Below are 25,351 nucleotides of genomic sequence, written 5' to 3'. Positions count from 1 at the left end.
GATTGGCTGGTTTGCACAATTGACTAACATAACGATGGCAACACGCCTAATTTGTGTGAAACGGATCTGAACCTCTGTGTTTCAGATCTTGTGCGATTAAAATGCAATACTACAGGATTCAAAAGATTTTTTAAAAGGCGGACTATAAAGCCTGCTGCGGCAATTCTGCAATTCTGATTGGCAGAAATTATTATATCTATTAACTGGCTTTTTTTACACTTAAGATTCTTTACAAAAGTGCCCAGCGTGTTGAAAAGAATGTACGAGTCAGGGCACCATCATGACTGTCTGACACTACATGGGGATATCAATCACACTTATGATTATTTACACTTCTAAATTAAAAAAAAATAGGTGACCACCTAACCCTCTGAGACCGTACAATATGGAAGACACTGGTGTCATCACGAAAAAAGGGCATCATGGGATTTAACACTCAACTTCATTATGTTATTCTACATCAGAAAAATGCTACACGTGTATGTGATATACAACTGAAGTGTGATGAGCAATATGCCAACTTCAAGTGTAAAATTGTGAATGGAAAAAAAATATATAATTTTCCATATTTCGTTAAATATTGCGATAACGATATTACTTGCGATTAATAAACAGTGTACTCAGAGTGTACTCAGTTCTGCTGCTTTCAGTATCCTGCTAAAATACAACAAATTGCTTGTTGTATTTAAAACAACAACATTTCAAATACTCTACACTAATTTTATTGAACAAATTGAAAATTGAATTGAAAATAAAAGGCACCACTAAAAACAAGGAATGACAGTTACATTTTAAAATTTTCTGCTGATATTTTCTTTCAACTAACGCAAATAAATGTATCTTTCGCGATGTGTTTATTGCGCCAGTTGATATTGCGATGACAATAAACAAACATATTGTGCAGCCCTACATTAAGAGTTTTTTTTTCATATCTGCTACCATGTGAAGTAAATCTTTCTATTTTATCAATTTAGGGGAGACCAAGCTGATTCCAAGAAAAGGCATTTTTGCAGACCCTGCTGTTGGGGACAGCAGGGTCTGCTGGTCCTTTTGTCAATCCTTTTAACAAAAGGTCCAGTGCTAATTTTGTTTTGTTGAGAGCCCAGCTGGACAACAGTGGTTGTGTGATGGAGAGAGGTCGGAGTGGGAGCAGGTGAAGGGGGATGTTAACAGGCACCCAGAGGTGAGGGTGATGACAGCACTCTTGGTCGAGGCTACAGCCGAAAGGCACTTCAGCTGGCGCGCCGAGTGTGAAAAAGCCCACACCAAAATATTCATATTGAGCACAACAATGGCTTGTGTGCCAGAAACACACACGGAGAGAAACACTACACTACCACATGCACACAACCTTTCTTTCAGGGAGCGAGTTTTCAATATGCAAACATTGCACTCAGTGACTTTTCATTGTTTCCACATCACTTTAGGTAGCTGACCAGCTGCAACATGCTAGCCCTGCTATAAATAGCTCAAACTGTCAAAGGTGTGTCAGTCGGCTAGTTACCACCGGGCCAATCTCATCAGGCCAGTTTTCTCCTCTTTCCTTGGCTAAATAAAATGCCATCACAGTTACTTGGACAATGATCATAAACTGAGCAAATCTTTTGTGGCTGCTGTCATCTTAGAAGGTATAAACCAATCATATGGGAGCTCTTTCAGGATGCCTGCTTTTTGTAGTCAGCACAGTGTGTGTGTGTGTGTGTGTGTGTGTGTGTGTGTGTGTGTGTGTGTGTGTGTGTGTGTGTGTGTGTGTGCGTGCGCATGATTAGATTGCAAGTTCTTCCTACTAGACTCAACCTGTCTGTCTGGTTCCCCACAACTCAAGTCCCTTGTTGTTTGCATCACACTACAGAACAGATCACTGCAACATTACCACACATCCTGAATGGCTGCCACGCTTACAAGGGAATGTGCATAGCACGTCATGACAGAATAGTGGATCTAATACTGGAAGACATATCAAACCATTTCTCACCTTCAGTAGGAATGTACAAAAAAATCCATCAATGTTTCAATACTGCAATAGTAACTCTGATACCTTCTCACACCTGCTTGCTGATACACCAGATGTTGTTGTGATCAATGAGGAGTGCAGTGAGGTGTTTGGGATGCCCAAAAAGAGGGCTAAACGGCTAGCAAAGTACTGCTATCATAGGCAGCTGCCATATATGGCGAAGACGCTGTTACTTATACCCATAAGAACAGAGGTGTATGCTTAATAGTATGAAGACCTGCTGCATGCCAATGGCCCATGATTTTGTATATGTATTTAACTGCATCTATATTCTTTTCAAGTGGACTTAAATACATTGTTAAAATGTGTGTGTGTGTGTGTGTGTGTGTGTGTGTGTGTGTGTGTGTGTGTATATATATAAAAATAAATAATGTAATTTACAAGCTTGTAAACCTGATACACAGGTATGATACAGACAGCTTGATGTAAGACTTTCTCTCCTACGAATCAATATGTGAATTTCTTTTTTACTTCATTTTGGTTTTCCAGAATTATTAGAAGACCTGAAAATTGTCTGTCATTTTCAATCGGTTGACTCAATGAGGCTTGCCACAGAAACAAATAATTATGGTTACTGTAATGTACTTGTGTACAATGAATGACAGATTAAAAAAGAAATTCCGAAATGTCCTAAAACGAAATTTGGGAAATGAGTGTTTAAAAACCCTCCGGGTTTCATAGATGTCCCTGAACTTTGGAGTATTTACACATCTGCAGGTTTATAATTAATATGCACTTCATTTATGCATCTATGGACAGTTGGTATTCAGATTATTACATTACTACTGCTTGAATCAAATGTGACACCTGCAAATGTCTACTGTTCTATATGTCATGCATTGAATATAGAAGGAACATATCTGAAAAGTCAAGCACATTAAGGCGCAATTCTAATGAATGATTTGATGACCCAAATAACACAATCTTTAAATGTAATAAATACAAGCCTTTTAGAAACAAACAGCCAGACAATAATGCGAGCTCTGACTCTGTCCTGGTCAGCATTTGTGCTGCTGTATGTTGAATAATCTGCCATTTATGCAATTTCAGGTTTTCTTTGCGTAGTCTTAAAAAAACCGGCTCGAGATCAAAGCATCCATTAGGCTCCTAGTACAGCCTGTCAGGGAAATGGCTGCACTTCAAATCAGGATACAAAAAGCACAAAAGTGAATAGATTGAGGCTTGATGTATTGTTCCCACGCCTCAAAGTGAGTGCCCAGAGTCTTTGCTCCAGTAATTAAAACGTTGACTCATCGGTGTTCAGTTGTGTGACATCCACAAATGGATACAATCGCTGAACTAATTATCAATAGGACTGATATATCACTGGTTGATGAGACCACTACGCTTCACTACATCAGTCTCACAGGCACTCATTCCAGTTCCCCCATACAAAAACAACTACGGTCAGAAATCCTTTTTCTATATTTACACTAAAATTTGGAATGGCATTCCCCATCACATTCAAACACCATCATCCATCACATATTTCAAAAAGTCATATAAACTGTTTCTTCTTGATAGTCATACTTGCACACACTGATTGTTCACGTATTGTTTTTAGTCTTGTTTTTCCGTATTTAATGTTTTATTTGTTTGCATCTGTCTAGTCAATAATAATGTCCTGTATAAATGTGCCGAAATTGTGTTCATTGTTCTATGTTGCTGCAGAACAGGAACCTGCTGTAAACCAGTTTTTAAACTGAGTCAGGCCCATTTATTGTAACTTAACTGTTGCTCTTAAATTTTCCTGTATAATAAATGAAATGAAATTCCGAAACCTACAACTACACATTTGGTCTGCACTGATAGAAAGATCACTCCTGTGTTCCCCGATTACTCCCAGTGGCAGCAGGTACCGCAGAAAGCTGGTCCCATTATGGAGCTTTGGGGAAACATCTCATAAAAGCCTTCCGCATCCCTGTATTGCTTAGCGTTTGCAATTTTTGAAAAATATTGACTGGCCGAAAGGTTGTGGTGTGCCATGAGCGACAATTACTTTAGCATCTTCTTCACTAGGCTTTAGTGCAGAGCCACAGCACACGCACCTCCAACTCTCTTTACACTTCTTCAATGCAAATCTCTCCATCCAGCTCCTCATCTGAACCTAGCATGTTTACCTCGTTTGCTTTTTCTATGCAAATTGCACCATACATTAACATGTTTTGAATAAGAAGAATTTGTGTTGTCGCAGAACTTCAGTTGAGCCTAAAAAGGCAAGACTAAGAATCTGTGAATGTTGGTGATAACAGTCGTTATATGGGGTCAGTGTCAAACTTCAGACATGTAAACAAGCCTCTGGTGTCCCTGACAGTCTGAGTGATATTCTTAGCAACCAGCAAACTTGCTAGCTAGCTAACAAACAAGTTAGCGAGATAGTTTTCGCCCACATAAAAATACAGTAACTTGGAGTACTCTGTAGCGGTTTCATAAGGAAGTGACACCAACTGACTGTGATTACAATGTTGATTTCAGCTTCACGGTTTTCCTGGCAAAATAAATGAGTCTACTTTTTAGCTAACTTTTTTAGCACAGCTCCAAGGCAGAAAATACACCGGCACAATGTCATGATACAGTAGCTTAGCTATTAGCAAGAAGATGTTAGCCAATCATTGTTGATGTAATTGGTTGGTTTACAATAACACATATTTGGGTTCCTTTGTTTGGACAAAACTAAGTCCACACACTTAATCTATTAGATTACTGAACACTCACATGAGTAATTGGAGAACGTGCAATGCATGTGTTCTTTTCTAAGCAATTCTCCATCCACAAGAAAAAAAGTAGCTAATGGAAGTTTCAAGGGTAGAAAAAAAAATAACTACATGTCAGCTATTGTGTTTGATTTCTCCACTCTTTTCACTCTTTCAATTCAATTACTCTCTTTAATGGAACTAACTGCTGGAAGAAAGGAAACAATACAGGGCATCTTGCAGATAGAAGTAAAAAATGGTCTCGGATAGACCAAAGTCGAGACAAAAACTGTTCTCAACTTAAAAGGTTTCTGATCATAAACCTTAGTGTTTTGATAACATGCATTTCCAGTTCAACTCCGGAAAGCAAAACCCATCAGAGTAATTCAGTTTATACTACCAACTATAAAAATTCATATTGGAGTATTCTAGCAGAGATGCATGTTGCAATGCCGTAGGATCCATTTAACCACGGTACCTCTGAGTAGCTTAATATTTCCAGGAGCTTAATAGCGGGCAAAAATGTATATAAACACCAACGCTGCTTTGGTAATTTACCTACCAGAGTAGCCCAAATCTATATAAGTTGTCAGCTTGAGTCTCTGACTTACCTCTCGTCGCCGTGACGCCCAGCAGCTTTGTTTGATCTTCCAAACCACGGCGGCCACGAGGAGCAGGGACAGGAAGCAGCTGTGGACAGACGGTGGAGAGGAAGACACCAATCAAAAAGGGAGAAAAAGACTGATTGATGGAGCAGAGAAACTCGGGGAGCGTTTGAAGCTAACAAGTGCACGGCCATGTGTAGCGGTTTCTGTCATTCACAGACGGATCAATGAGCAGTGATTTTCTGCGTAGAACTTATGCATATTCATGTGTGTTTTGGTCTGACAGCGCTTGACAGAAGAGGTGATTACATTGCTCTGTATTATTATTTAATGAGCTTGTGGACCAACCTTCAGTAGTTGTTTTGCCTCCTGACAAAAACGCATCATAAGCTATGATAAGTACGACTTTGAAGGTTGCTTTAACATATCACTGCAGTGTGTCCCGTCTATACTGTACATCCAACAGCAGCCCACATTACCATTAAAAGGAACACGCCGACTTATTGGGACTTTAGCTTATTCACCGTAACCCCCAGAGTTAGACAAGTCCATACAAACCCTTCTCATCTCCGTGCGTGTCGTAACTCTGTCCGACGCCCCGCCGGTAGCTTAGCCTAGCACAGATCCTGGAGGTAACAGGCTCCAACTAGCCTACTGCTCCCAATAACTGACAAAATAAGGCCAACATGTTCCTATTTACATGTGATTTGTATAGTCCAGGGTTCATACGCATTTTAACCAATACTTTTCGGCAAAATTCCATGACTATGTATTCTTTACATTACATTTAGCTGACGCTTTTTACATTATTTATCCAAAGTGACTTACAATTGCTATATATGTCAACTAGGGGTTAAGTGTCTTGCTCACACATTGGTTGATGTATCACAGCGGGAATTGAACCCAGGTCTCCCACACCAAAGGCATGTATCATATCCACTGCGCTATCACCACCTGGTATTCCTGAAAATGTCAATTTATGGGATTCGTAATATCGCGCCCCGAATAGAACGTTGAGGTTAGGACGACGTGAAATACATTTATTAATCACACATTTTTATGCTGTATTATAATTCCATGACTTCTCCAAAACTTTCTGGGTCTTTTTATGTTTCTAAAACCTTTCCAGGCCTGGAATTTGCATTTTTTAAATTCCATAACTTTTACAGGTTTTTTCAAAACGTATGAACCCTTAGTCACAGCGTTTACAAATAACAAGGTCACATGAGACACAGCCGTCTTCTAACCGTATACAGACTGGGAACTATATTCTCAGAAAGGCGAAGCACTGCTACTTCTGCTACTTGGGCGGAGTGATATGCTTGCAGCACCTGAGAAGCCCCGAGCAGATCAGCAATGCTTCCCCTTTCTTTTTTGTACACGCTGTGACTATACAAATCACAACATGTAAATAGGAACATGTTGGCGTTATGTTACTGTAGCTAAGCTACCGGTGGGTGTGGCAGACAGAGTTACAACACGCACGGAGATGAAAAGGGTGTGTATGGACTTATCTAACTCTCTCTAACTCTGACTTAAAGTCCCAATAAGTCGACGTGTTCCTTTATCCAATTAATAAAGATGATAAGTTATACGGTCCCATTTCTTGTGCATTTAAGAATCAGAATCAATTCAAAAGTTTCAAAAATTCCAGCCTGCTCTATATACAAAATGTGACCACATATAGAATATAGAATCATATCACATATAGAATCACAACTTAACATATCTTCACAGTTAGAGTGTATAAAATAACTGAGGAGGATTGTCACTGGTTCACAATATCCGAGGTGCAAGTGTGAAATGCTGCCAGATGGAGGAGGCAGCGAGGCCAACTACCTGTTGCACTTTTCACGAGATTGCAGAGGTTCTGGAGGGTGCAAAATCAGACACCTTTACATTCATACACTCCCAAACATACTTCGACTTCAACTGTGTTTGTATTATACTTGCATTCTGGCATGGGCCGGTATGAGATTCTGATGGTATGATAACCGTCGGCAAAAATATCACGGTTTCACGGTATTGCAATTACAGTTTTTAATGTATTATTTTGAAATGTCTGGATTAAAAAAAAAAAATAATCAAATTCTCCATTGTACACAATGTATTTTGTTTTTAAACTCACTGCACACTGGCAGGGACAGGGATTTCTAAACTGCACCTTCGGTCCTCAACAACTCATAAAAAACAGCTTATACGGCAGGAAAGGTATGACGAAAAAACTTTAGTGGTTTTGAAACCGTGACTTTTGAAAGTCGGTATACCTTGAAACCGGTATGAAACCATGTCTACTTGCATGAATGTTCTTTTATGTCCCATGTTTATTTCTGGATGATTCTCCTCCTCTTTAGTTTTGCTGTTAAGTAGCATCTTTGTCATCTTGATTTGTTTACTCTGAATTCACTTTATTTGGCTGGATAGGATTTTTTAGCACTGTGGAACCTTTTTATTTTTATTTTTTATTTTTGGTTGAGTCCTTTTTTTCCCCCCCCTACTCCATTTTCATTGTTTTCCACATTTGGGAAAATAAAATACACAAATAATCAAAAAAAAAAAAATCACCTTACGGCAATGAAGGCAGGGGTGACATGTCTTGGAGAGGTGTCACTGAGTGTGTGTGTGTGTGTCTGCATGCGTGCATCTTTCACACTTGCACTTAGGAAGCTGTGATGAGTGTGTGTGTGTGTGTGTGGTAAGAAAAACCCACAAGAATAAAAGAGAGAGAGAGAGAGAGAGAGAGAGAGAGAGAGAGAGAGTGTGTGTGTGTGTGTGCGCACGCACACACGCACAAATACATCAGAGAAAACATCTCCTGCAATCTCTACTTCTTTCCCCGAGTGTTTGCTGATTTCCTGTCAGCATTCCTGTGGCTCTGTGGGCCAGACTTCCTACATTTCAGCTCACGTCAGTATTGGCAACGGGCTGCTGATGAGCAAAGTGTCAGCAGCAGGAGGGCGAAACGCCTAAACGCCTAAACACCAGCGATCCAAACATCATCTCAGATAAAAAGTAGACATTTCTGTCATCGAGGACGGCTCAATTCTGATGTGTGAACTCAAAGTCTCACCCAAAACTAGAAAACTGAGCAGTGGGACACTGAATTATAATGTCTCAGTGAGACAAAATATATGTATGTTTAAACTAAGCCATAACTATATGTTTATTTAGGGTTTTACTCAAATACTGAATGTGGCAGAAGAAACAGCAACAATACAAATGACTTTAATTGGATTCTATTTGAAGTTATGAAAAGTACTTAAGGAAAGAAACACCATGCATGTACTGTATATATAGCGCTGTAGAAAAACAAGTGTTGCCTACTAAAGAGACATTCAAGTCATCACTGCTGATATGGCTGTTTACGATCACAGGAATAGGATCTTTCAAGGGTCGGAATAGGATTTCATTTGAAACGATGAAGCATAACTTCTTTCGACGTATGGGCCTTCCAGCGAGACCCCTCGCACATTTTTCTCCAAAGTTTGACCACCTTTTCAATCTAAATGCCTTTGCCAATTTTAATACCAGCTGTGATGCGTTCAGATCTTTATTCATCGCCCCCGCCCACCCTGTGAGACTGGTTATAGTAAGATCCATTCCACACACACAAAACCCTTATCTCTCCAGACTGAGAAGGACTCTTAAGCGATCCATCCGTTCAGCCATCTTATTGATCTGGCTTCCTGCTCGCTGCTTAAAGAGCGACACAGTGCTGATGAATGACCCGCGTGAATAGATATCAGCCCTGCATCAAAAGGCCTCCCTGCTCAGCGGGATGGGAGGGACACGCAGACAAAGGACGCGAGGAAGAAGAGAGGGAAAGACAGAAATGGACAGTAATGGTGAAAGACAGACGAGAGATTAGAAAGTGCAAGCTAAAGTCAAAACAATGGACAAAAAAAAAAAAGAACGGTTACACTTAACTTGAAGGTATCTACATAAGAGTGACATGACACTGTCATGAACGTGTCGTAAACATTATAAACAAGTCATAAACGTTTATGACATAACGCTTCTTTTAGTGAGTGTCATTCGGTTTTTGTCATGACAAGTTGGGTTAGGGTTAGAGTTCTAGAGTTAGGGCTCATTGTATCATGACTGTGTCATGTGTTCATGACAGTGTCATGTCACTCTTATGTAGCTACCTTTACCCCAAGTAAAGTGTTACCAAAAGAACTAGATAGAAGACATACATGAAAGTCAATTGATGAGAGAGCACAAAAACTAATTCCGAGCGCTACCTACTCAATCTGCAAGTCAACATTTATCAGCGCACAATCACCCATTTATAATAGCCAAATTAGATTTGATAGTGCAATCCTATAATCATATATTGCATTGCTATTTTTCTCCAGCTGCTTTGGCTTCTGAGCATTGAGATCCTAAGTGTAGTCAGAGGAGATCACTGTATACCCAACCAGCCCATATTAGGTTCACTAGATTTCTGAGTGACAATGAAAGGCCTCACTCATAACGGTTTTTCTTCTAATGGTTCCAACAATTAATTGGAGATCATTTTTAAAAGGATTCATAAAAATGTAAAAAGAAAACATCTGGTTCAGAAAATCCCACTAGGATTAGCAGTTAACATGTAGCTCACTTGGCCATTATGTAATATAGCTAGTAAGTACTTTAACGTGATGTTAGTCGTTGTAGTGTTGTCGCATTTTGATTTTTAAGATCATAAAAAGAGTGCTCTTAACAGACAAAAAAACATACAAAAAAAAACTGCTCCCTGACTTAATCTGGACGCGAGTGTCCCAGCTTTTATTTTTAAAGTAGAAGGAAATTGAACAGGTGACTCTCTGCTCATGGTTTGGGTTTGCGCTCAGGGTATTCAGACTGCCAAAAGATAAGCACGAGCAGCTTTGATCATTACGAGCGAGAGAATCCCCGTCGCTGGCTCAAATGCTACACAATTCCTCTCGTATGCTCAAATCATCGTTATGCTCAAAGGTCTGTCCTCCCTCGTGCACAAATCCAATTCTGCTATACAAATCCCTGCCTGCGCGCTGACTGAGATGCACTCAAATTTGTTTTGAACTCTCTCTCAAATCTTTTGTCGTCAATATACTTCCATAGCGGGTGGCCAAAAGACTGAAAGAGAAACATAGAAATCAACAACAGAGAGACGGACACAAACACAAAGAAAAGAAGACACACTGAACAGTGGGCTTCATTTGAGCTCAACCTCCGCAAGGGAAGCTGGCCAAGTTAGTCAGGCTGCAGCTCTCACCCCCCCACCCCCCCACCCGCTCCATCACGCCTAGAGCTCACTGGGAATAGAAATCAGCATCCACACAACCACCCGCACTCATCACACTTTTTCATGTGAAAACGGCAATGGTTAAAAGAAGAATGAGGATTTAAACAGACGGAGTATGGTTTGAGACTTTGACAGTGCACTCCCCGAGACTGACGACAGAATTCAAATGAGTCACAGCGCTGAACACATGAACAAAAAAAAAGCAACCAACAGTCAGTGGTGTCATGAACTGAATCCCTCCAACCTGGTTGAGAAACTGCAGTTCGAAGATAAATATGAAACTATTTACTGTAGCTTACAGGAGCTGCTTAACAACTATTCTTTAAAGTGGAAGCTTTTAGCTTAATTTACCTTAACTGAACAGCTTCAGAGTCATTGGAATGGTTATATGACTTTTTTCGGGTTGAATGGTAGTCGTCTCACTTCCCCCTAGCGCCTGTGAGCGGAAAAACCACCCTTGCAACTTTCTGCCGGCGAGCCGCCAGCCTCAGCGTCAGGAAGTATTGCGTGATATCAGGTCTCGCCATGTAACGATGTGCTTCACTGCACTGCACACATACGCCCATTCAGGAACCGCCTAGCAAGGTAGTGATGGAGTTTTTCCACACTATCGTCGTGGCTGAGCCGGCAAAAAGAAGCAGAAAGCTAGGAAAGCATTGTCGGAGGAACAGAGAAAGAGGAGACGGTAGACTGACCGAGAGAGGGGTCAGACACGAGTAAACATCGGAGCTGCGTTTTCAGAATGGCGAGAACTGAGACAAACGGAAGCCTGCAAATCCGATGCTGACCTGGCGCTTCTTGCTGTTGCACTTGTAAGTATCTTTGATTGAGTTTTTTTGTCAGCTTGATGTTGGCAAACGCTCGTTGCTTCTGCTCTGCTTCTGCTCTTCCCGGACCCGGGAGAGAAGGGTAATATTTTAAGAAAAACCTCAGTGGACATGGCTCCGCGCGTTAGCCGGCTTCTTTGAAAACGAATGCACATGACCAGAGGGAGAAGATGGGAGGGGGGGAGAGTCACCAACGAGTTTTTACAACAGTGTTGCCAAATATCTATTTGGAAGCTGTAGGAGGAGCTCTATAGAGAAACCTGCTAAAACTGCATAGCGCCCCTTTAAAAGTGCTAACTCAGGTGACTTTAAGAAATGATTTTCCTATTGTTTAATTAGCATTATGCCAAATGATTCACCTAAATTCACAACTCATATTAAGTCAAGAGCCAAGTAAACAATATTGTCCAACCATGGCCTTATTTTGGTGTGTAAAGGGTATAACAGAAGGGTTTCTGTTATACCCTTTACACACCAAAATTAGCGCATTTATGCAGTGCGGGAAAAACCTGTTAAAAATAGGTGATCGACTCCCATTGCCCGTAAATGAGTATGGCTTTCTGTTCTTTTCTATTTGTGTTGGAGATGACAAGAAGTCGCAAAAGGTACCGACGGATGCGACCAGCGTCATAGCATCGCACCAGCGAAAAGTTGTGTCGTGTCAGGTCAGGTGTGATGTTGCCTGCCGAAAAGACACAAGCCAGATGTTAGTGGGGTTTTTTGTCCAGTGGGAAAAGGAGCTTTACATAGTTCACTGTAGGGATTGAAGCTTCATGAAGCCTGGAGGGCAACAACACTCATTTCAAAGAGATCTGTCTCCATTAAAACCTAGCTTGTGCACATTGTGGTATGTGATGCTACTTTAATCAGTACTGTGTGTGACTGAATCAAAGTCCACAAAAAGTCTAAATTGTCAGTTTTACGTCAAATTTAAACAACTGACAGTACTCCCAAAGAGAGCAACATTTACTGCAGTTCCTTTAAGGATGCTTTTATATTCGGAAACGTAAAAAAACTTTAAAAATGTCATTACTACAATGAGTAAAATGAGGGCATTTCTAAACTGCAGCAATGTTTTTTTTGTTGTATTTTAATCAAATTTAATTTTACACTATAAGGATCTGAGGTCTGAAATGTCATAAAGACTCTTTTGAGGTTTTTGTATCTGTCTGTAAGACTCTGTGGTGTGTAATATCTTTATGAAGTAGTAATTGTAAACTGCAGCAACTGAATTGTTGTATGACACAAGTACAACAGTGCAATGGGCAGCTGTAACTTCAACTGGTGCGATTTGTTTTTCAGTAAACTATTTCTGCAGTGGCTGAGGCCAAGAGACACAAAGAGCTTGTTTATGATGCAGCAATTTATTAGTTTTGGCCCTGCTCACTATAGAGCACCACATCTTCTCTGCATTGCCACTGAAAACAGATGGTGATGCAGTGGAGTCGTGGAGGTTGACAGAAATGTGTCAGACTGATAGCCTGACGAGCCAGACCCACATCAAGATGTTGGGTCTGGGAATTCACCATTGACAGAGCTCAATCCGAGGGGCGGGATAAACGGTTGTCTTTCAAATTCCCTCTGCATGCAATAGGTTGCTGGTGCGCCACAACCAACCAGAGCAACGAAGAAGGTAGAGGAGCTAGTTGATGGATTAAACTTTTTCTGTATCCGGTCGGCAAAACTCCGAACACATCTACCTTTTGTAAGAATGACTTCAGTACCGTTCTTTGTTCTTTTCTCATAGAAAAGCTTAACGCCAAGTCTTCCAGAGTCGCGGCCAAAGCTGATTCGAAAGACCGCTGTCCGCCAGCAGCAGCAGCCAGCCAGCCAGCTAGACTGACCCTGGCTGCAAATTACATTTGCTGCCACTAGGATGCGTCTAGATTTCTAGGCTATCAGACTGATGCATCAGGTATAAATTAGGCCTGTACCAATTCCAAGGGCCCTGTCTTGCACCCCACACAGCGCGGCGCAAAGCCCGACGCAAGTGTCTTTGCTAGTTTAAGACCGACGCAGTTGTCAGTTTCCCGCCCAGCGCCCACGTCGTTTAAATAGCAAATGCACCTGTGCCCATCTTTGCGCCCATGGGCGTGCTGGTCTTACAGGGAGGTGTGTTCAGGTGCATTCTGGGTGTATTGCTATCTTGAGGCAGTGGGAAGTGATCGCTCCATTGACCAACAAAAACCTGGTCTAAAGTCAATAACACACCATTTCATTGTCATTTTAACAGCAAATTAGTAAAATGTGCACATTATGCTTGTTACACACACACACACACACACACACACACACACACACACACACACACGGAAGAGCAGCAGCACACAAACATGCTAAAGATTACAAATAAAAATATTACGCAGCAGCACACAAACATGCAAAAGATTACAAATAAAAATATTACGTTGCAAATCCTCCATCATAACAGCAATGCTCCAAGATCCAAACGCGCCTGGCTTTTAAAGGGAATGGGAGATGATCTCTGATTGGTTTATTGCAGGTTACGCCCAAAACACACCTCTGATTAATGAAGACCCTAAGTACAACCCTTTAGAACCATGCGCCCGGCGCACGAACCCTTTTTAAACTAGCAAAAGTGGATTTGGACACGCCCTAAACGCACCTGTTCCAGGCGCTTCACGCCGTGCGCTTAGATCGTTAAAATAGGGCCCCAAATGTTACTGTACAATTAATTGTCTCCGAAATAATTGCAATTAACAATTTAATTGTTTATTTACTTATTTATTAATTACTTTTCTGAACAAAACACCATTTTTGAATGAATTCCAGGATACATCTTTTGGTTATATCACCGTTATGTGACCCAGGTGATGTAGCACCCAAAATACACACCCTATGAAGTAAACCATGCCTCTTATTGTCATAAACATGTATGTATTTTGGGCGTAGGTAGCTTACCTAGTAGAGCACGCGCCCATATACAGAGGTTTACTCCTGGACGCAGCGGCCGCGGGTTCAACTCCAACCTGCAGCCCTTTGCTGCACGCCCCTCTCTCTCTTTCCCCCCTTTCATGTCTTCTATCTGTCCCATAAATAAAGGCCTAAAATAATACGCAGAAAATATAGTTTTCACCTCTGGCAGCTCATGAGGGAACACCAAGTCTTGCTCTACAAATGAGTGAAAAAAACTTGGATTGTTTTTACAATAGAGCTTCTTGTCGTAACATTACTTAACAAAACAGGCAGTGTGTATTTTACTAGACATGTTCACTATGGACAGCATGCGTCAATCGATGTTATCCGCGCTAGGTAGGTTTTCTGCACGACATTTATTCACATTCCACTTTAATAGAAATACTGGAAGAAAATGCTTTGATTCATTTGTCAGCTGAGTCATAAATTCATGCCAAGTCTAAAGAAATTAAAGACAGAATGTAGAGAAAGAAAGTGCCTCATGAATATGTGGATTTCAAGCCAACAGGGAAGATTTGATTAGGGGGGCATGTTTATTAGTTCACTGATGTATTGTGGATGTTTTCTTGCAATGTACGATTCTATATTGGGAGATACTATTCCTACAATGGACACAATGTTGAATTTGTATAGTTCTGTGCGGTAGTGATTCCTAGCTTGGATTTCTTTTTAGCTGTTTTTAGCACTCAAAAATGGAAAAAAGGTATAAGGGTTAGGGTCCAAAGTATGATTATGTAACTGGAGGCATAAAAACTGGCAAAAGCTTCATGTGTGTCGAGCAAACTTCTCTTGACTAGCTCAGATTTAAAGAAATGATGGAAGCTGTCGGTTTCAGTGGCAAAGAGTGAGAGTGTATTACAGTCACGAGCTGCTGAGGCCAGAGAGCTGAGCTCTGACGTGTCATTGGCTAACCTGACAGCGAGACAACAGCCACAGGGCAAACACCAACAGATCGGCTCTGTTGTCTGCAGCCAGCTGAATACTAATCCAGCAGTCTGCCTGCCTGCCTGCTTGCTTTTACCATTTCGTTTTTTCACTATAGCTGATAACTTTGTCGACGGAACCACACACTAACCAGCAGTTGCTCAGAGGTCCTATTCTGCCCTGTACTTGTCACCACTAAACCCTGCAGCACTATGGGTGGTGGGACACTTCCACGCAGTCTGACCCACCGTAAACAGAAGCAGGGCTGAACATGCTGCAGAATACAAATTTCTGCATAATCTCTTCAGCTTTGTTGGTTTGTTTACTCCTTCCTAGGGAGCTGGGAAAAGTGACTAGATTCTCTTTGGGTATGGGAGACAAAAAGCTAAATCAAATATGGCATGTTCCTACAGGTAATAAGGCAGGTTTGCAAGCATAACAGGAGCATGCTGCTGCAGAGTGGTGTGCACAGGTTGCCGAGCTGAACTTCTTAAACAGCTTTGCTCACTGCCCCCCCAATTAAATTTGCCATCGACAGTTAAGGTTAGGGTTTCCCCTTTTCAAACTTACACAGCTACAGGTTTGAAAAATACATTTTGAAGTTAAATACAAGAACACTTTATCATGTCCATCTGGAGCTGTAAATTACTGCTGATATTTACCTGTAGGAAGCTGTAGTAGACTGACAACTTGCTAAATGTGAGTGTGTGTCTGAGATGTAATCTAGGGAACGAAGAAGCAGAGGAAAACTGAAAACTCAGGGATAAAAACAAAGGCTGTGGTAATAGAAGCACTAAAGCAGCTGATGGAATAGAAGGATTAAGACATTGATTTGTGAATAAAGGAAAGGATTCCTTCTACAAACAGAAGTAAGCCTCTGCGCCTTTCATTCTGAACAGGTAAAAAGATTAGACCAAAAACACTGAAGTCAACCAATAAGGGCTTTTCCACAATTCATATCATATTTCCCACAATCCTATATATTTCCCACAGTTCTCTGCCAGAACTCATTTCTACAGCAAGGGCTCTGCAGCCCTTAACACACAGGGAGTGGACATGAGGCTGATGGAAAGAAAAGACTTTGCCTCCCTCTTGGGACTCCCCAGGAGGGCATTACGTTCCAGTTCACGTTCCCTTTGCTCTGCTCCCTGCTTATTACAGGTGAGGAAGAGGAGGAGAAGCAGAGAGTGGCGTCAAACCGACTGATCTGACTCATTCATTATTAAATCGGACGCAGAGTGCCTTTTAGCTCCTCGCGGACCTATCTGGGGGAAAGGTTTAGCCACGAGGCACTCTCTCCTCTCTATCTGCTTCATCTACCACTTGTTTCTCACTGGCTCGTCGCTGATGACCTAGCAATGAGGTCAGATACAAAGAGAAGAATGTTAAAGAATTCAAGATGGCCCCCCCATCTTGAAGTAGAAAGAGAGAAGAAAAAGAGGTGGCGAGAAAGAAGGCAGGCTGGGGAGGAAGATGAAATGTGGAAGGAATAAGAAAGAGAAATAAGACAGGGGTCTTCAACGTTTTTAAGCCAAGGACCCCTTAACTGAAAGAGTAGGAGCAGGGACCCCCTACTACATATATTGTATTATATTGAGTTGCATATTAAACTGGGCCTACAATAATGTGTGGGCAGCCTAAAGCCTTCATACATACATACATACCTTTTTAGTGCATACAATACTAAGCTATTAAAGTAGCCTAATAATTGTTGGCATGATTTTATAAATCATGTTTTAATGTTAAAACATACATCCTTAGGATATAGTTTCTGTGGATGGCTACCACAGAGGGATTTTTTTTACCAATGATTCACCAAAATATTTTTTGTTCATCCAGTACCGCGACTTCATATCTGTTTGCAGCAAATCAGAGCGAAAGCAGACATTATTTTTTTTATATTATATATATATATATATATATATATATATATATATATATATATATATATATATATATATAGCAATAAAGAAAATCGCAATACAAATCAAATCGCTTGTATCAGGAAAGACTTGAATCGGGACAAAAGGATATCAAGCCTAGCCCTAGCAAACGGACAGGCGGTGATGCAGCGACACAGGTTCAGATAAAGATGGAGAAAGTAAAGAGCAGGCAGGGATTTGCAGGGAGGAAGAGGCAGAGGACTAGAAAGCTTGGAGAGGAGAGAGCTAGGATTGTGGCACAGCACCTGCAGCAGCCCCTGCTGAGTGCCCGGGGAGGCCCCTTAGGACAGGCAGACAGGGTTTGGATGAGCTCGCTCTCTCTCTCAGGTGTCGCAAATAGAAAAAGGGAGAGGGAGAGAGAGAGAGAGAGAGTCTGCTGTCAGTCAACACAACAGGGAGCACGCTGAGGGCAAACACTACGCCGAGTGTGTGCAGGTGTTAGTGTCTGTCTGAATGATATCATGTGCCCAATGTGTGTATGTTCATGTGAGAAAGCAGCGGGGTTTCCATACAAATATTTATTATTAGAGAGAGTAGGTAAAGGAAGGAAGAGAAGAGCTGAAGAACAGCTGTGACTTGCAACCTCCATGCCGGGTTTAATGCATAAACTTTCAAAGAATATAAGGTGAAACGTTGGCTGAAACTATTTCCTAGAGCCTGAGGTGTCATGTTTTGTCAAAGCAGGAGTCAAAAATCCCAGAATTTTTGAAAAACAATAAAGCGAAAAGTCGCAAAATATCACACTGGAGATGCAGAAACTATTTATAAATGACTAACAGTTAAAAGTGCAGTAGTATCTTATGATGTGATAACATCTTTCAAGTCATTCTGTCGGCATACGGAACTCCCAGTAAAAAGTGATCAATCCGTTGCTTTATAGCGCGCATATGCTACCACTGGGACTACTAAATTCAGACGTGTTTCAAATCCTACACACAGAGGAATTTTTGGCACCCTCCCCCAAAGAGGTTTATATATATATGAATTACAATAACAAATAAGGTTTGGACTCATTTAGTGTACGTGGCCCGATCATGCTTCCTGCCGTGCGTAGTCTCCCCCCCCAAAATGAACTCTTTTTTTTTTCTTTGAAATATAATTTTAGAAGACTGTTTGAAAGTTCGAAAAACATTCACTTGACATTTAGATGAAATTACAGCTACGGTTTATGTTTTGGTGCAGCAGAGTCCTCCGCACTTTGCCCTGTGTCCTGCTGTCAGTCACCCGTCGGCCGCCCTGTCAGCACTATTGGTGACGCTGATGCAGGACGACGTTTGTGTACAAACACAAAGCACGCGCTTTAGGGGGCGCATATCGCGGTAGGGGTCAGTGTCACTCTCATTTTCAACAAATCACAGTGATGGATCCTTTTCTGAATTTGAAGACTCTCTCCACTCGATAATGAAGCCAGTGAGAACAAACGGGGGAAATAATTGGGAATGATCTGTCGTTAAGTTAACTGATCGCAATTTAAACTGACATTTGGAATTGATAGTATTGAGCCAACCCCAACACGCGCACCCATGCAGAATACAGTCCGAAGCAAAAAGATGCAATAGAGAAAAAGAAGACCCAGTCGGTGTGTTTGTGTATGGTGTGTGTGTGTGTGTGCCTGAATGAAAGGTAATCATACAGCTCGGGGGGGGGACACAGCACCACTGAGTGGCCAGCTGCCTCCTATGTTTGAATAAAGAGTCTAAACCTGCAGATGTGTTTAAGAGGCTGAATAGTTAGATGATGGGCACAACAGAATTATTTATGTTCTGTTGCAGGCCACTTTAAGCTGCCAAAATATGCATGAGTGGCTACTCCGTTGCCCTCGGAGACTGGACCAACACTGTGTGTGTGTGTGTGTGTGTGTGTGTGTGTGTGTGTGTGTGTGTGTGTGTCTGTTGCCCCATATTTGAGAGTGGATGGTCAAGCTTCTATTTCTTTCCAAATGATAGTAAATCCACATGCTTAACAATTGTATGTGTAAATGGGTGCAGAAGAATCCTCAAAAGCAAAAAGCTAAATCAAGAGCCCTCCAATCAACACTGCCAGATGCAAAAGTTTGCAACTGTTGCAGAGGAAGGGCGGCGGCCCAAAACATCTAACCATGAATGAATAATTTAATTGGAGTGCTGTCCTCCTCTCGATTAAACACCAGTTTCCCGGTGGACTAGTACCTGCCTGAGCCAAGCTGCTTTCACTTCACTTTAACCCTTTTATTTTCAAAAAAACTATCAACTCAGGCCCAGTTAAGGCAACAGTACTGTTGTAAAAGTATCATTTTAGAAACTGTATCAGGAAAAATAGGGGTTAAAGCTATAGTGCGTGTTTTCTGTCGCCTCCCTTGAGGAATTCTAAGAAATGAGAAAAACACTGTCTGCGTATCCACATGACGCAAGCACCACCCCCGCCCCTCCTCCACACAGCGTTTATCAAGTCAAATCAAGGACACCGAGGATAAAAAAACAAAACATGGACTCTTCAGAAGAGGTAATTATCTTGTAATTGTTATGCAAAGAAATGCAAAGAAATGCGGTCGGTCCCATGGTCCACTTCTCTTTTTTGGATTTTAGTCCTTCTGCTGAACGGTGTAGGTCTTTTCTTCGCAGTACATTCACTGACTGAAACATTTTGTGGGCGCTTCTTCGGGATTTCAGAAATGCCTTCACCTTGTTGCAGCAGTCCTCTTGTCCGCTGTTGTCCCTTTCTCAGCGGTGACGTCAAACGCATCGCTCGAGCTTCTGCGAGCGAAAGTCGTTGGACTACACCATTTAGTAAACACGGCCATATTGAGAAATACAGAGAGAGTTTTGTGGAGCCGATAGGCTTAAATAGCTTTGTAGCAACTCATTTGGCAATGAATGAACGTAACGGACGTTCATTATTTTAAAAATAGTCGTGCACTATAGCTTTAAAGGCTTTTCTGGGGATTATGGGAGGGTGAGCTGACAGCGGGAGGTGGAGAGCGGAGGAGAGGAACGTACATAGCTGGCATGCTGACTCGAGAGCCCTGCGATTGACGACACTAATCACCTCTCGGCTTTAACGGGGTAAATGGTTGAGAACAAGGTCGGCGAGTGGAAGAACACTGCTGCATGCTGATGCTCCAAGACCACACTATAAAAATACTCTGTTACAAGTAAAAGTCCTGCATTGAAAATGTCACTTAAGTAAAAGTATCTAAGTATCATCAGGAAAATGTACTTAAAGTATTAAAAGGTTAAAGTACTCAATGCCGAAACGATCAAAGCAGTTCTGTCGATCAACTAAGTGTTTAATCGGTTAATCATTTCAGCTGTGCTTGAAGGCCGAAATAGTGTTGGTAGTTTAATTTACAGTATAATTAAACGTATTTTATAAACTGCATGTATAATCTTAATTTGTAAAGTAACTAAAGATGACAGATTACTATAGTGGAGTAAAACGTACAATAGTTCTCTCTGAAATGTAGCAGAGCAGAAATAAGAAGTACCGTACAGTACTTGAGTAGATGTACTGATGTACGTTTCACCGCGGATCACAACTGAACATAAGCTAAAACAAAACAAAGCAGTGAAGAAGTTATTCACCGGTTGACTGCAGAAGGGGACAACGGTGAAGACCGAAGCCTCAGAAAACTCTGCTGTACATACGAGCCTCTCGCTCAGAGGACAGAATTGTTTTTCTTCTCCTTGATGGCAGCAGGGTGATTCTCTCATTTAATCGAATCCCAGCCGCCCACACACCCACCTACCCAGACTTGGCCCAGGGTGGGCCGCCTGCTGGTACCCCCCCTTCCTTCCTTTAATGCCTCTGCCCCAACCAAATTGCGTCTCCCCTCTGTTCAAACAGGCAGCAAAGCAATACAAACCACTAATCATTTTAAGTACGCAACCGTGATAACACGCTGCAAAGGGGGGTGAATTAAGATCAGTAAAGGGTTTTTTTTCAATTTTAATGATTCATCTCAAAGAGGATGACATTTTTCAAGGGTGTTGCCTGGTGCTGATTCACACGTGTCTATGGTCATTACGGTTTATTGAAATGAAGGAACACCAGTGCAACTGTGGCTCACTAATGGCTTTTTACGGTCATACAAAATGGAGCTCTATGGCACAAAGGAATAAGATATCCAGCTTTGGATACTTAGTAGGATGAATTAATGGCTGGTTTTGGTCTTTTCATGGGATTTGTTTACTACAAGGAAAATATATGACTACTGACTTTTCCTTTTAATGGTGCCCAATGCTTTACACTTAGGGCATTCTCACACTTTAGCTGATTGGAAAGATTTTCACACCGACTGCTTCGTTCGTCAGACGGTGCGGCGAAAACGCAGGGGTAGTGCATTTAGGCCGCGGAGTTTGGGGCCGCATGGGGGAGGCGGAAAAGTTGAAGCGAAAAGGTTGAGACGGATTCCACTTTTGGAGAAATGCAACTCGACGTCTGGCTGCATTGGCCAATCGTGTAACAAGCTATCTGGCTTGTCAGTCCGTTCAGAGGCGGTGTGAGAGACCCGTACAGGAAACAGGAAACATCACTGCCTCGATCCCTGCCCCAAGGAAGTTTTAAAACACTATGAGGGTTCATAAACGAAACACAAGCACTGAACTGCCCAGGAGTTTGTAACAGCTGACTGTTTCCTGCAACAACAAAGCACAGGCTCGGTCTCTTTTTTCTCACTCTCTCCTTCTCCGTGAAATGAAGCTGTCAGTAAGTGCGGTTGGAAATGTCAAGATCTAAAAGCAATCTGAGGGAAAACAATAATTGTGAAATCTAAAGTCTACTTGTGCTACATTGGAGGGTTAAATAACAACAGGACGTCACACAAATGGGCCATTTAAGTGACACTGCCAATGCTGCACAACCCTGCGGGGACTTGCCATATCTTTTTCTGGTGTGAACGTGCCCTACGGCGTACATTTGGTGAGGTGCCAACTTGGGTTTGGGTCTTAGGTCCACCACAGGTCATCATTCTCAGAGTCTGCAACAAACACCATCACAATATATTTGGCGGTGAACATGATTGGTCTACATAACACATAGATTTTGCCCGTCATCACATATACTTAATGCATTGATCTTGAAAGAGTTTTCCAGTTGCAAGAACTCCGATCCACCGGTTATGAAAACTGTTTTGTACTAAAAATGTACTCTGCTGTAGCTAAAGCTATGTCTGTACTGTATTATACGACTCTGCTCCATTCACTTTTTTAGTACCAGTATACTTTTCCTGTACTTTTTTTCATTTCCACTGCTGGTACCCCTTCAGTGTAAACGGGATTCTCATATCGCAATAGCGACGCCACTCGAAACTGCTGTGACATAATCTTCAGCGCCACACCCGCTGAATACTTTCCCTTTCATCTGCAACCAAACAGAGGAACATCTGCACTTCGTACAGCATAATTTTGCAGGCTGCCATTTAAAAAAAAATAAATAAATCTGGGATTAGTGAATAAAATAAAATTGCGTCGCTATTGACGGTAGCTTGGCTATTTAAAAAAATGACAGGTTTGTGCAGGACGTCCAGTGTTACGCTAGCGACGGTTCTCTCTGGCCAATCAGCGGTCTGCAGTGTTTTAACTCCATCTTCTAGTATCGGCTCAGCTCGCTTGGAACCTTGACTGAGGTGGTACCAGAAAAAGTACCAGGTACTGTACTATCCACAACCTTTGCTAATGGAAAACCAAAAAAGAGCGAGTCGAGTGGTACCATGCAGTGGAAGTAAGTTTTGTGAGTTAGGAAAATAAAAAAAAATAAAACTTTACCATATTATTATGCCTAATCAATGCTAAAGTGTATGAAAAGGCTAAGCTCACTGCAGTAAGTAGTCCCGATAAAATGTGTTTTTTTTTATAATATTAGGACTATGATTACAGTGTGGGAGCTGAAGCCTCATATTTAATTTCAGGCGACTAAAATGACTGACTGTGGATTTGACTCTTTCGATGTACGTGTGTGGTATGTCATTATTGTTATAAAATAGACTTGAATCAGAAGCTATTATTTAAGAGTCTGAAAGGAAAAAAAAAACAGACTCAAGTAGCTTTGACTGGTGACACTTTCAGGTGCAGAACAACGCCAGCATCAAGGGGGCCCTTCCCACTGGGAGCAGTCATGTACTAAAAATATATGCCAGCACTCTGGTTGGATGCGAGTGGCCATCAGAAAGCAGAGTGTTTTAATATTAGCTGTCAGCAGCACAGATATGCCAGGGACGTACAGTCTCAGGGGAGGCAGACTTTTCTGGGGCATCAGGCCTCAGTGCTGCGTTGACTATTAGAAGGTTAAGTCAAGTTTCTTTAAACGCCACATCGTGCCAGCGAGATTGGTCAGTGTCCGAGGGGGATTAGTTCAGAAATTCTTTTTTTTCCTTCTGTAACTTTGATGTATCCATCAAAAATAAAGAAATAACACAACAAAGAACTGAGATCCCGCTGCAGGTTAGAGGAGTTTGGTTCCAAAAACCTGGCAATTTCATCAAACCTGACCTGGTTCTTTTTTCAGGATTAAAGTTACATCAAAACATGTCTCTCTTGTTTTGCTCACACTGCTGTGAACGGGTCAACTCTGCAGAACTCACTGCTACACTGAAATATGAACACTTGGCTGAATAGGACATTAAAGTCAATTTTTTTATTTTGTTAAATTATATACTTTCCTATCTGCCTTTGCAAGACAGCTGCTGAACACTGGCTTCAAGATAAACTATTCACAATTTTACTTTTTCCCCTTTCAAAGGAGCTAGGAACTATTTGGGTGAGGAGAAACGTAGGCCAGAGGATGTAAAAAGTCCAACTTCAAAAATATCCGCAACATCAATATTTCCACGTTAAAAAAAAAAAAAAAAAAAGATGCATTTTATGATAGCTCTTTTAGATTCCTCCATCCAGCAGTTTGGACTAATGTGGCCAAGACATCTGTCATTCAGGTCACTATTACTTCAAAGGGTGCTTGTTTTCGCAGCAGCAGCCAAGTTTTCAATTAAAATCATGACAGTTTGAGTAAAAAAAGAAAAGCTCAAGAACACAGTTTCATTGCAGTTCCAAAAATATTTTCGAAATTTTGACATTCTCAAGGGATTTTCCAGGCCTGGAGGCAAACATTCAATTTGCACAACTAGAGACAACATTCAGTTTGTAGAACACTCATGAAAAGTTTCCCATAAATGCTGGAACTCTGAAATGAGGTGGCTTTAAAAGCCCTGATTCAACGTAACGAGCCTGAGGTGAGAAGCTGCTGGACAGCTGGACGTGACGCTGATGTTTAATGCAGCTGTTTGCGGCTGGGGGAATGCTACTGGTGTGTGTGTGTGTGGGGGGTGTCTCTCTCTGCTGGTGCTGCAGATAACGGGATGACACCACCTTCATCTGTCCCCGCGGGGAACGTGATGGCACAGAGAGAGAAAGCACCGAGAGTGAGATTAAGACTCAGAGAAAGTCGGAGTGAGAAAGAGCAAACAACTTCCACGTTAATTAGCAGCGCTCTCCTCCCCCAGCAACACAAACAATGCAGCGCCCAAAGAAACAGAAGCAAACGGGGACAAGGCAACGAGCTCGCTAACTTTGGGTCTCTACTCATCTGTGCTAAAACAGTGGCAAGCAGCACACACACACACACACACACCAACAAAAAAAAGAGAAAAAAAGACGCATTTTATGATAGCTCTTTTAGATTCCTCCATCCAGCAGTTTGGACTAATGTGGCCAAGACATCTGTCATTCAGGTCACTATTACTTCAAAGGGTGCTTGTTTTCGCAGCAGCAGCCAAGTTTTCAATTAAAAATCATGACAGTTTGAGTAAAAAAAGAAAAGCTCAAGAACACAGTTTCATTGCAGTTCCAAAAATATTTTCGAAATTTTGACATTCTCAAGGGATTTTCCAGGCCTGGAGGCAAACATTCAATTTGCACAACTAGAGACAACATTCAGTTTGTAGAACACTCATGAAAAGTTTCCCATAAATGCTGGAACTCTGAAATGAGGTGGCTTTAAAAGCCCTGATTCAACGTAACGAGCCTGAGGTGAGAAGCTGCTGGACAGCTGGACGTGACGCTGATGTTTAATGCAGCTGTTTGCGGCTGGGGGAATGCTGCTGGTGTGTGTGTGTGTGGGGGGGTGTCTCTCTCTGCTGGTGCTGCAGATAACGGGATGACACCACCTTCA

General features: G+C 41.7%; 1 protein-coding gene across 2 annotated transcripts in view; it reads right to left on the bottom strand.

Annotated features, from left to right (window-relative positions):
- atrn (attractin) overlaps window positions 1-25,351 on the bottom strand; it is a 160,141-nt gene that overhangs the window by 48,029 nt on the left and 86,761 nt on the right. For both annotated transcript variants that reach the window (XM_078277614.1, XM_078277615.1), the window contains exon 26: window positions 5,319-5,397. In XM_078277614.1, coding sequence (XP_078133740.1) covers window positions 5,319-5,397 — 79 coding nt within the window. The remainder of the gene's footprint in view (window positions 1-5,318; window positions 5,398-25,351) is intronic.

The sequence above is a fragment of the Sander vitreus genome, chromosome 20, assembly GCF_031162955.1.
Source record: "Sander vitreus isolate 19-12246 chromosome 20, sanVit1, whole genome shotgun sequence".
Classification (NCBI taxonomy): domain Eukaryota; kingdom Metazoa; phylum Chordata; class Actinopteri; order Perciformes; family Percidae; genus Sander; species Sander vitreus.
Note: the sequence above shows the minus strand (reverse complement) of the source record. Positions and strands in the feature narration are given on the sequence as shown.